The 13,507-nt window shown below is 44.2% G+C and overlaps 1 protein-coding gene across 1 annotated transcript; it reads left to right on the forward strand.

The window, feature by feature from the left end:
- Positions 1-9,386: 9,386 nt before the first annotated feature.
- Positions 9,387-12,974, forward strand: LOC133784191 (uncharacterized). The gene is made up of 2 exons (XM_062223650.1): positions 9,387-9,591; positions 12,034-12,974. Exon 2 carries the CDS (start codon positions 12,269-12,271, stop codon positions 12,938-12,940), a length of 672 nt encoding a protein of 223 aa, XP_062079634.1. The 5' UTR covers positions 9,387-9,591; positions 12,034-12,268; the 3' UTR covers positions 12,941-12,974.
- Positions 12,975-13,507: the final 533 nt, after the last annotated feature.

Below are 13,507 nucleotides of genomic sequence, written 5' to 3' on the forward strand. Positions count from 1 at the left end.
CTCCGTCGCCAGGGCGGCCTTGGCCTCCTCGGCCTCGGCTTTCACGGCGTCCTGTAACGTCCTGGATAGCCAAGACCGCTACACTATGTATTTATAAAGGTGTGAGACTTGCTAATCAAGTCGTTTAATCAAAACGTGTCATTAGCTAAGGTGTTCTAGGGCTAAAAGACATTTTGGCCTCAAAAGATACATTTTATAAGTTATAAACAGTTTACAGAAGGGATCCCCAAAACTTGACAATGTTTAAAAGCCGGTTTACAAAATTTAGCTGTTAAGAGTAAACATTCGCCATACTAAGGAAAAATACAAGGTTCTGGTCCTCTTGTCCCTGTAATCTCCTCAACCGTGGTGGTTAAGCGGCCTGACATGTACATTCACCCTGCAGAGCTCTCCAATCAAGGTTGATCGATAGTGCCCTTGCCTTTACTTGCACCACGCAGCACTCGTGAGCCAAGGCCCAGCAAGAAAACAACATACACAACATAAACAATATTATCAAACAGACATTCCAATAAGCATGTTCAGATATTCAATCCACAGCATATAAGCACACTTCAAGGCACAAGTAACCTCATCTATACTCAGAATATTCAACAATCTCATTAATCACATTCATAGCCAAACATAATAATCAATTAACAAAAATACTAGGGTCGACACCTTAGGTCACACCCTCTGTTTAACCCACTGACTCTGGCCCGCTTAAAACGAGCTCAGTGCATAATAAGCTGTCCTCGGATACCAGTGTCTGAGCCGTGCCAATTGCACAAGTTAACTGTGGCACGCTTAGGCTGTTGGTTTACAATTTACATGGCATAATATCATTCTTCAGTCATATATATAAGGGAGCCCTTAGTCCCGTTCAAATATTCAACCGAGTGTAGTTTTCTTACCTTTAGCTTCTAGATGAATTAGCTATGGGCAATACTCCTTGAGCGCGATCTGATCCCCGAGCCCTAGCTTAGCACCTAGTCACAACCATGATGAAAGATACCATTAACAATCTTAAATGAGTTTCCAAACCAAGTTCTAGTCCCCGGATCATTGAACTTCACCAAATATGGTAAAAGATTCAATCCCGAGCACCCTAGGTTAAATTCCCAAGCCTAAAATCTCAAAATCCCAAAATCCCTTAAGCGCCCCAGCATAGGCCACCCATGCCGCGGCATGGCCCCCAAACAGAACCATCTAAGGCACAAAAACAAGTAAGGGCTGCGACATTGCTTGGACCATGCCGCGGCCCGCCCTCCTTCCTCAACATGCAACAGCCTCGAAGGGCCGCGGCTCACCAAGAACCATGCCGCGGCCCGACCCTTCGAACCCAGAAAAATCCACCATTTTCAATCTCTAAACCTCACCTTAAGCCATCCCAAAGCCCCCAACCCAAAACCAATTAATAACAACATCATTAGAATGATTTAAAGAACACAATCAAACCAAAAAACCAGCCTAACACTCACCAAAATCCCAATTCCAATTTATGAGATTTCAAACCCACAGAACTCAAAACCAGCCATGAAAACTCTCAAATTCAACCATCAAACTTTAAATTAAACCTTACCTCAGCTATAGAATCGTTTCTCCAAGGATCCCCTGGCCTATCTTCAGAGTTTTATGCCTCAACCCCACCTTGAATGCCAAAACCACAACTATTAAAAACTCAGCCATTTCTCCTTAAATTTCTAACCTTAGAAACGAAAATTAATGCTTACCTTGGCTCTAATTCAACCCTTGATTAGTTCCTTGAGCTAATCCTCTAGTTCAGCCCTTCAATTCCCCCAAGTTTCAGTCAATTTCCCCCTTGAAAATCAGGGTTTTGCCTTTGCTAAGAGAGAGAAGGAGAGAAAGGTCGATTTAAACTTGTGTCTACTGTTTTCTAACATATTCCTTAAGTCTATCCTTAAGTTATCAGACTAATCCCAAAGCTCGGGGTACCGGAAACATCCCCGAGGGCAAAACGGTAAAATCCCCCAATAATCCCGCCTAGACATCCTAACCTCAAATATACCTCAAATTATTTATTTCCATCACCCGATAGTCTAAATCACTACCTGATACCAAAAAAACTCCTTGACTTATCCAAAGTCAATTATAATGCCCCGTTGTGACTTTTCCCGCTATCTAGCCCTATGATCGCCTCAAGTCGCCGGCTGTAGAATTATCCACATAATAATGTGGTTATCACATATCTAACATATCTATTTCATATTATCACATAATATCATCAATTATCATATAATATCATTTAAGCACTATTAATCACATAATATCTCATTCAAATAAATACTATTCACTCAAATCCCATTTATGCCCTCCCGTCACACTAATCAAGGCCCTTAAGCCTTATTAGCGAATTTGGGTCGTTACAACTATCCCCTCCTAATGAGAATTTCGTCCTCGAAATTTACCTGAATAGCTCGGGATACTGATCCCGCATTGCTGTCTCTAACTCCCAGGTCGCTTCCTCAACCTTGCTATTCCTCACAATACTTTCACCAACGGAATTGTCTTATTCCGTAAGACTTTGTCCTTCCGATCCAAAATTTGAACTGGTCGCTCCTCATAGGACAAATATGTCTGTAAGTCTAAGTCCTCGTACCTCAGTACATGTGTCGTATCAGAAACATACTTCCGCAACATGGAGACATGGAACACATTATGAACTTCTGATAGTGACTGTGGCAAGGCTAGCCTATAAGCCACCTGTCCAATCCTCTCCAGGATCTCAAAAGGTCCAACAAACTGAGGGCTCAACTTGCCCTTCACTCCAAACCTCCTCACCCCTCTCAGTGGTGAAACTCGCAGAAACACGTGGTCCCCAACCTGGAACTCCACGTTCCTACGCTTAGGATCAGCGTAGCTTTTCTGTCCACTCTGCGAGGTAAGCATTCTAGCCCGAATCTTCTCTATGGCCTCGTTAGTCCTTTGAACCATATATGGCCCCAAATAATTTCTCTCACCCATCTCATCCCAGTGAATGGGCGATCTACACTTTCTTCCATATAACATCTCGTAAGGAGCCACTCCAATCATGGACTGATTGCTGTTGTTATATGAAAACTCAATCAATGGGAGGTACTTACTCCATGAATCCTCAAAGTCAATCACACATGCCCTAAGCATGTCCTCCAATACCTGAATCATCCTCTCAGACTGTCCATCAGTCTGAGGATGAAAGGCTGTGCTAAACTTCAGCTGAGGATGCATACGAGCAATGGATACAAATGGCAAGGCCAACTTTCCGTGAGAGCCATCCCCAGCGAAGACTCCATAACATTCCCCGGGCTCCTTGTCTCGATCGCCCGCAGGTCCCTCTCGGCGGCATTGTAATAATGGTCCACGGTGTAGCTCGCCGTCTCGTAGACCGTTCCTCGAAAGACATCGGGGATCTTCTCCAAAGCCCAAGGATTCACCGGAATGCGCACCTCGGGGGTTGTGGTCTACAAGGTCCCGAGGGGCACCTCCGTTTCCCGAACAGAGTCGGGAGCTCGCGGGGGAGGCGGAGTCATCTTCATTGCAGGAGGGGGTGGAGGCACTTTCTCCTGAGCTGTCGAAGTTTGGTTTTTCCCCTTCGCAGGGGACTTGGAGGTAGTCCCGATGGCTTTCTTCGCCAGCCGGAGCTTTTTTACCATGGGCCCGTAGCCCCCAGAGGAGGGGTTCCCTCCAGGGAACATAACTCGCAAATCGTTGCTCCCGGGCTGAGACATCTCCTCTATAGAAGAAAAGAAAGCATTAATATACATGTAGAAATATTTATGCAAAACAACAAAAATAAAAGGGAAAAACAAAGCTCAAGTATGTATTGAAAGGGATCCTACCCTTCGAGCTAGAGGAGGAATCTATAGTCACAACCACCGGCCCCAGAGCTGTAGCAGGGGAGTCTAAGATAACGACTTCGCGGGCTGGAAGAGGCTCTGGGTCCGAATCTGGCTCGGGACTAGACTCTTCTACGTACTGCCTAAGACCCGGAGCTACCACACCCTCCCGGAGGGAGGGCCACGACCGAAGGTTGGTCCCGTACTCCTCAAAAAAGGCCAACCTAAAAGCTAGGGTATTATCTACGACTACAGTACCCCTAGGGCGGCTCATGTCATACCCCAGCACGAGCTGGTTGACGCATTGGAGTAAGGTTATGTCACGGTCCTGGTCATTTCGATGGCGATGAACGGGCTGGCTGGGATTGAACCTAGCTAGCTGAAGGTCTGCAGTGGCCCTATCTAAATCCCTAAACATATAAGGATTACCTTACCCGGAGGGGCCGGCTGCTGCTCCGGATCGAGCCCTCTCCACGTCTGTTTCTTGGGCGACCTCCAGCGCCCGCTTTCACCGCACGAGGGGCACCTCGTCCTCCTCGTCCTCTTTTTCTCCCGCGGCCTCCTCCTCGGGGATGGACGCCATCTCGCGAGCTGGAGGGAGGCTCCGCGGTCTCCTCAAGGCTAGAGTCTGGCCTGGGGAGATTAGCTTGCACGCCAGCATCGTCTTGTCGGACACGAGCTGGCGATAGTCCTTTTCGCTGGGGGGCAGCCCCGCCAATGTCTCGTATTGACCCCCGAGGGTCACGGACTTCGCCGTCCTCGCGAAAAATGGCTGCATGATGGTTTCTAGATCAGGAGCTAATAAAAGAAGCTAGTTAGTAATCAACTTACGAGCTAAGAGTAGAAGATACTTACGAGGGCGGTTGAAATAGTGGTGTTCGCAGTTGCGAAACCTCTTGGACATAAAGAACTGGTCTTTAAAGTCATTGGGGTGGCTGGGCAGCTTGATGACCGCAGCCGTGTTTGGAAAACGGGTCAGATAGTAGAACCCGTCGCCTCACCCCCACTACTCCGGGCTGGCCTTGAGGCAAAAGAAGTGAGGATGTCCGCCGGTGTGGGGACCACCCATTCCTGCTTCAGGAATAGGTATTTCAGCCCCGCTAACAAGTGATATGAGTTAGGGGGAGCTGGAAAGGAGCCAACTTCACGTAATTGAGAAAATTCGCGAAGTACTGGTCCAGCGGAAGGAAGGCCCCAGCCTTGAGATGCTCGTCGCTCCAAGCGGCATACTCCTCGTCGAGCAGCGCGCAGCTCCGCACACCTTCAAGGGGAGGTCGAGTGTTTAGGGTGCCCCTCCCAATCTCGATGTTGTGGGAAAGGAATATCTTATTCACTTTCCCCTGGGAGTTGACATTCGAGACGATCCTCTCGGCCTCGAAGAAAGCGTCGGGCCCCACCTCGAGCTTCTACTCCACGGTTGGACCGAAAACGGGGACTGGAGAGTCTGTGACCACCTCCTTTCCTTTGGCTTGCTGAGAAGATGAGTTGCCAACAGTCTTCTTGGGGGCGTGCTTCTTTGGTCCCATCTGGTCGCCTAACGAACAAAAGAAGAAAATTTAGAAAGGGCGACCTAAGCATAAGAAAGAATTTGACGCGAAGTGTTTCCTTTACAGGGGCTGAGGTAATTTCAGCCCGTGGAGAGTGAGACCACGCGGTTCTATGAACACGCGCCTGTGCTCCCAACGGATCCCCGATTACTCGAAATCCGTGTGTCAGGAGGGTCAGGGTAAAAGTTTGCCTTGGAAGGAAAGTTTCAGTAGGAAAACAGTGCAAAACTGCCTGTGAAGCGTGTCCCCTAAGCTACCCGGTTTTGCACCCTAAAAGCTGGTTATTTCAAACAGGCACACAAAAATTCTACCCAGAAAATTTCCCCAGAAAGTGTACCCTTTGAGTCGTACTCCTAAATGGTTTTTTCTATGGTTGATGCCCTAGAATAAAAACCTACGCATATCATACCCACAAAAAACAAGCAAAATACTGCATGCGGCTACAGAAACAATTTACCTAAGCAACAATGAAGAAGAAATTTAAAGCATGCACAAGCGGAGAACTTACAGAATGTTTTGCTGTGATGAGGCTGAAAGGGTCGTCTGGGTTGGAGTCCTGCTGAAATTGCTGGTGCCAAAGCCTCAAAGGAGCTCTCGTGCTTGAACTTCTGGAACGCTGGGAACAGTAATTGGAAGGAAGAGAGGGTTTTTTGAGACTGAGAAGATGAAGAAATGAGAAAACTTTCAAATAAACGGGTGGCCCATGCGAAAGGTGGCCACCCCTTTTATATACGTAAGAGGCCAAATGAGGAGGGGCGTTGGATTGCATTGATGTAGGATACGAGGATCATTACTCGAAAGGCGAAACAACGGCCGGGTATAGGCTAGGCCATTTAATACGGTTCTCGGAAGACGTACCGTCACTAACCACGATGCTCCACTTATTCGATGCTTGCGTAATGGGCGGGATGTGAAGAGTCCACAAAGAAGCCTAAAATCCCCCACTGTGGCCCCAGGTGACGTCATGTGGCACGAGCAGAGGCTTGGGGGGCAAATGTACGCCCTAATTATCCACGGGCTATTAGCGAGCTGAGAAATGGCATAATTATATATCAGCCACGTGGATGACATGTACCCGGAGCTGCTGTTACCTGGTCCCACCTCTTTAGCTCGAGGTAACCAAAGGCTTACTAAGGTTACTAAGGAGTCGGGTCAGAAGTATGGACACCGCGGGCTAAGAAGACATCCAGCTCGAGGTGCGAGCTTGAGTTGGCAGCTGTGACCCCTTATAAAGTCAACCACGCAATGTAAACGTGCATATATCAGACATCATGTGTTTGATATATCCATGAATTCTCGGACACGCAGCATAAACGTGCGTGTTCAGGCACCCACGACTGGGTTGGGCCGTGCGGCCCATTATCCCCCTTACCTATTGATTAGACCACACTTCATTTGTCAGGTTTTAGGAATTAATCATGAATGTAACAGAAGTGACATGATGGGTAAGAAGGTCACGGGATGACCCCCCTTGCCAACCCCCAGGTGTCCTCTCCTATAAATATGGAGACCTTGAGAGTTGCAAGGGGTTGGATTCTATTGTGTAAAGAAATACCCTGAAAAGAATACCAGAAAGATAGAAATAATATTGGCTGGTGGAGTAGAAGGATTTTAACCTTCGAACCACCTAAAAAGATATTCGTGTCACAATTTTATTTTAAGATCATTCGTCTGTTACGGTTCATTACTTAACACTAATCTCACTTTCTTATTCTATTAATTATCTGTTGGCGAAGAACTGCGTCAACAATAGTATTTATATTAGTAAAATATTTTATAAAGATTACCATATATGTTAAGAAAAGAAAAGAAAAGAAAGACAAATTTATATATAGCGGTTTGTGTCCTGAAATAACTATATGTATATGAAAAAACACATGGTTCCGTTCTTACCCATTAATTGAAATTTTAATATAAACTTCTGGTAGTTTATTTAGCGGATACAATGTGAATTATTTGTGGTTTGTTAAATTTTATTTATATTTTAATATTTATTTATAAATAAATAAGACACGACAAAAGGAAGCTTAACATGTGATTTGTTAAATTTTGATTTAAGGTACACGTGGCTAGTGATCATTCTGGGTCAAATTCATAGATAAGAAATTAGAGCTATAAACGTGGGCCGCCCGGGCTCATATTTTCGTGCCTCTGGTAAATTTGGGTCGGGCCAGAACCGGCCCATATATAATTTGTGCCGGCCCGGGCCGACCCATTTTTGAAAGAGTAGGCCCAGCACGGCCCATGTCGTGCCGTGTCGGGCCGGCCCACTTTCCTTATTTGGGCCCACTTTATTTTTGCCAAAAAATGTAAGGATGGAGAATTGAACCCTCTACCTCTTCCTTAACCATCAATGAACTTATCACCAAACCAAATACATTTGTTTGTTTAAATTATAATTTTAGATATTTTTATATACTTTTTAATAATATTTTACACAAAATTATATCAAAGATAATTATTAGAATTTTAATATCTACTAATAAATGCTAAATTTAACTCACAAATCTTAAAATAAATTAATATAATTGTAAAAATATAAACATTGAGAAAAATAAGACTTCTATTATCATTTTAATTTATTAATAATTGACAAATAAAAATTTATTATGATTATTAATATCAAAATATCAGGTTTTTTATCGTGTCGTGCTTTCGGGCTAGTTTGTTTGTGCTTTCGTGTCGTGCCTTCGGGCTTGTCGTGCCGTGCCGTGCTCAGGCCCATGTCGTGCCGTGCTGTGCCAAATTTCAATTCGTGTCGTGCCTGGCCCATGCCCATATTTTTTCGTGCCGTGTCGTGCTTGTGCCTCTCGGGCTCGTGCCGTTCTAGAAAGTCCGGCCCGTATTTACAGCTCTAATAAGATGAATGAAATAAGTAAAAGAAAGAGAGAGAAAGGAAGCTCACAAGGGGTATTAGGAAAATACAAAAAGAAAAAGACAAACAAGAGGGACGACGTTTAATTAATTAACCAAGCTTCGAGGCAAAGCTTCTACGTGCATTATTACAAGGACCTCATCATATGTAGAAGCCACATGCTTCTCAAGATCAAAGCTCCAAATGAAATAAGGAATATTGGCCATGTGGAGTAAGTGAGGGACATAATAAGCTCTGGGTAGGGGACACGTGGTAAATAAAAAAAATTAGACCTGTCAATCAATGACATTAGAGGCTTTATTTGTAACTTAACAGCTTATTGGTGTTTTTGTAAGGGAAATTTGATTTTTAATGCAATAAGTCACAATCTGTTTGAAAAATACCCTATCCCTATAAGTCTCTCGTTTTGGTCCTACTAATGCCGTTACTACCCAAAATACCCCTGGCATAATTTTCTCAAACTCTCCGTATTCTCTCCCAAAATACCCGAACCAAGCAAACTTTGAAATCGATAGGCCTCGATTGAATCCGTAGAACCCAACCTTCATTGTCTTCCACGAACACGAACAAGGGCTCCCAAAGGTCGGACTTGACGATCGGAGAAGGGGAAGGAGAAAACGTCGAGCAAGGCAACCAAATTTTTAGGAAACAACCTCAAAGAAAGTGAAGGTGAGAGATTTTGTTTTTAATCTGCAATATGTGTATGTGCCTGGTTTTTTTTTTGGTTGATTTTTGTTCATAGGATAGATTGGGGCTGGCAATAAAGAAATCTGGGTTTTTTTTTTTATATTTTCATGAAACTCGATAGAAATCGATAGGAATCGATAGGACTCGATAGTATAGGATGAGGAATGGATTAGATTGTGCTCGATAGGCCTCGATAGGACTCGATGATACAGGCTTTGGGAATTTTTAGAACCTACATCGATAGGACTCGATGATACACGACTTTGGGAATTTTTAGAACCTACCTCGATAGGAATCTATAGGACTCGATAGGGACTCGATGAAACACGGCTTTGGGAATTTTTAGAACCTACCTTGATAGAAATCGATAGGACTCGATGATACAAGGCTTTGTGAATTTTAGAACATAACTCGATATGAATCAATAGGACTCGATAAGACCGATGATACACGACTTTGGGATTTTTAGGACCCACCTAGATAGGAATCGATAGGCCTCGATAGGGACTCGATGATACACGGCTTTGGGAATTTTTAGAACCTACCTCGATAGGACTCGATGATACAAGGCTTTGTGAATTTTAGAACATAACTCGATATGAATCGATAGGACTCGATAAGACTCGATGATACACTGCTTTGGGATTTTTAGGACCCTTCTCGATAGGTGTAACGCCCTACTTCCTTAGAGCCGTTACTAAGTGATTTTTAAGACAAAACAGTGTGCAATGAACTCGCTAACCGAGGTTTTGAGACAAAAGTGTGACTAATTAAAATTTAAGGCTGTAATCTTAGAAAATGCGTCGTTTCATTTAAAACTGCTAGTATTAAACATTTGGGATCCCAAAATAAGGTTTGAAAACTATTTACATCTTGAAATAAGTTTACAGTTGATAAATCTAAAATCATGGATTATTACAGCCATTTTCAAATAAACCCCCAACCAAAGCAGTCGGGCAGGCCAAACATGTACGCATCGCTTCACACTCTCCGTACTCATGGTTGGTTGACTCAGCCATTGCCCTTACCTGCAACACAGAGCACCCGTGAGCCGAAGCCCAGCAAGAAAACTCATGCAGAACATAACATATGCAGATAATAATATCACTGGCATAATTCACTGATAAATAGGAAAACCATCATAATAAACAAGTATGGCCGTGCCGCCCTCGAGGCCTTACCAAAGCCTGGGGTTTCGGTTCTCACCGCGAGGATAACTCATGTATCCCTTGGGTCCCATCCTGAATATAAGCATCCCATGTGCTGTGTGTTACTTTCGGCCCCACGGCCGCACCCGGCCTACGCCGCACTCGGCCCTTGCCGTTCATTTCATCATAATCACACATAGCATAAATCAAGCAACCTTCAAACAAATGCTAATTCAATTAAATCTGCACCCTAACATGTAATGCAGTATAGGGCCACGCCCGGAAATCATCTCATCATGCAACATGCAATATAGGGCCGTGCCCCGCAATCACACTATGGGCCCACGCCCCATCCTACGGGTGTTATAGTTTTCTTACCTGACAATTCGATAGTTAAAATCACGTGACTCCTTGAGCACGATCCCACTCGAGCCTTAGCGTACACCTAGGCACAAGCATAGGTCAAAGTCAACACCGAACCCCAAGTCCGAAAACCTAGCCTCGGGACCAATCCAGAGCCCCCCGGAAGTCCTAGATCCACAAAACAAGGTGGCAGAGTCGAACCCCGAACCCTAGGTCAAAATCCCTCCCAAAAAGCCCAAAAACCCCATTCTGGGTGCAGGGTAGCGCTACAGCGCTCAAAAGAGAGCGCTGTAGCGCTACAAGCAGAATCAGCACCTCCCCAGAAAGAAGGCCTAGCACTACAGCGCCCAAAGACTAGCGCTGTAGCGCTAGTTGCAGGCAGCCAAAACCAAAAATCGCCTCTTGCGATTTTCTTCTCCCATTTCAACTCCAAACTTGTCCAAGTCTTTCCCAAGCCCAAAAACAAACTTATACACACCTCACACTCATCCCAAGCATCCCAAGAACTCAATCCCAAGCTCAAGCAACCCAACAACTCAAAATCTACCATGAACAACCCTAAACCAGAAATTCATGTAAACCACAAAGATAGAGTCTTAGAAATCATACCATTAATGCAATTTCGACCTTGATTCAACCCTAGGCCTCTTTAGCTTGTTCATCATCAAAGCTTGACCTGCTTTTCCCCAAAAGTCCCATCCATTTAGCTCAAAAACACAGCTCAAACCAGTAAAGCCCTAAAACTGAAATCCTCAAGAACTTACCTCAAGTTTCAGATGTTCTTGCTAATCCTTGCCAAGTCTTCAAGTGTAACCTTAAGATTCTTGATGCTCAGCCTATCCTAGCTCTCCACTAAGCTTTGCCCCAAGAAATTTGAAGAGAAGAGGTGCTAGAACCCCCAAACCGATCCCTTAGAAAACCCATCAGTTTTCTCTCTTTTCTTTCTTTCCTTTTTCCTTTCTTTTTCAGCCCCTTTACTCTATTCTACAAAATCCACTAAGTGTATAAAGCCTCATTTATTCTATCTTCAAAAGCCAATTGACCAAAATGCCCTCCCTATTAATTCTAAACCCTTTTACCCAAGTAGGGCCATTTTAGTCATTTACCCAATTCCCGCTAATCCTCAAGTGTCTCTAATATTTTCCCGTTGCTTCCCAATACCTGATAAATCACCAAATAATTATCCCCCATCATCAAAATAAATCTCAATCTATTTCTCTGAATTCCTGTTCATTCCTCCAGGCTCGCCCCGAGCCGGGTGTAAATTCCCGCTAAGACTTTCCGCTAGCCTGCTCACTGGGATCGCCTCGAGTCACAAATCACTGATACACCCACATACCACTGTGGTCTCAACAATCATCACATATCAATGCAGTTATGCCCAACATGGCCAAAATTACAATTATGCCCTTCTAACACGATCCGGGCCTACATGCATACTAACATACATAGTCATGCATCTCAGATACACAAATGGTCATATAACATGCTTTAAATCATAACAAATCATTAAAATCACACATAAATCCCATCATGCCCTCCTGGCACACTAATCAAGGCCCTCAAGCCTTATTAGCGGATTTGGGTCGTTACAATAGGAATCGATAGGCCTCGATAGGACTCGATATGACTAGACTTTGGTTTTTTTGCCTTACCTCGATAGGCCTCGATAAGACTTGATAGTAACCTGATTATATTATTCTTTGTGATTTTGGAACCCACCTCGATAGGCATCGATAAGACTCGATAGAACTCGATTGTTTCTGCCTCGATAGTAACTGCCTTACCAGATTGTTTTACATTTTTAACATTTTTTTTGTTTTTTTTTTCCAGATGCCTGAACTTATTGTGCCGTTGGAGAAACACTTTCCTGGCCGTGTCACTTATAGGGGTAGTGCCTACTTGGATACCCTTATAGAGCAGTTTAAGAGGCATGGTCTTATTGAAAGGGCACAGGCATGCCCATTGGGACAGTTCTTTAAGGAAAAACTGTTTAGTTTTTCTGGGGTTCTGCTGCATCAGCTAATGTTGCGTAAGGTAGAAAGTAAGAAGCCTGAAGAGGGTCAGTTCTTCCTGGGCAACACTCCGTGTAGATTTGGTATTGTAGAGTTTTCCCTAGTTACCGAGCTAAATTTTGGGAAATCACCGTCCCTAGATGAATTGAAAGAGCATCTTTCAAGTGATCAGATCATCCAGGAATATTTTAATGGTGATTCGAAGGTTAGTTTTGGTCAGTTGGAAGATGCATTGAAGGCCTCCATAAGCCCAGAAGATGCATTTAAGCTGGGTTTGTGCTATTTGATAGAGGGGGTACTGAATGCCCCAGAGAAGACAACAACGATATGGGGAGATTCCCTGAGGATGGTTGAGGATAATGATTACTTTTTCAAGTATCCTTGGGGGAAGTTGTCATTTAAGAAGGTTAGCAAAGGCCTTCAAAAGGACATGAAGAGGCAATTGAAACACTATGAGGAGAAGAAGAAAGAGGGGTCAAGCAAAAAATAGAAGGAGGCGAAGTATAGTTTCACTTGCTATGCAACCGCGCTTCTTTACTGGGCTTTTGAGGCCATGCCTTCTCTCGGGAGTAAGTTCGATGAGAACAGTGGGAATCAGATTCCCAGGATGCTCAGCTGGGCTACGAAGACTGATATCACTATTTCGACAGCTCTGTTGGCTCCTATATTCGCCAATCGTCGAGTAAATTCCATTTTATCTTGTTAAATGTCACAAATTAATTGATTAACGATTTATTTTATTAAAGTTTTTCTGACACATGTTATTCAACTATGCAGTTAGTGGTATTTTCCATGCTGAAGCCACGTCCCGGTAAGGTAGTCTACTACAATAGCCTCCCAGAAGTTGATTCCAGGTTATTCACTGAGTTGGAGGCTGGGACTGCAGTGGATGAAGTAGTGGTACCTGAGAAGGAGGCAGAGAAGCTAGCAGAAGTTGCAAAGGAAGCCTCCATTTTTTATGAGGATGTCCCGAGGGTTGATGAGGGCACTTCACAGGCCTGTGTAGCTTCATCTAGTCAAGTTGCCCAGCCTGATTATGAGCAACTTCTGTAGAGGC

The sequence above is a fragment of the Humulus lupulus genome, chromosome 6 (genome assembly GCF_963169125.1).
Source record: "Humulus lupulus chromosome 6, drHumLupu1.1, whole genome shotgun sequence".
Classification (NCBI taxonomy): Eukaryota; Viridiplantae; Streptophyta; class Magnoliopsida; order Rosales; family Cannabaceae; genus Humulus; species Humulus lupulus.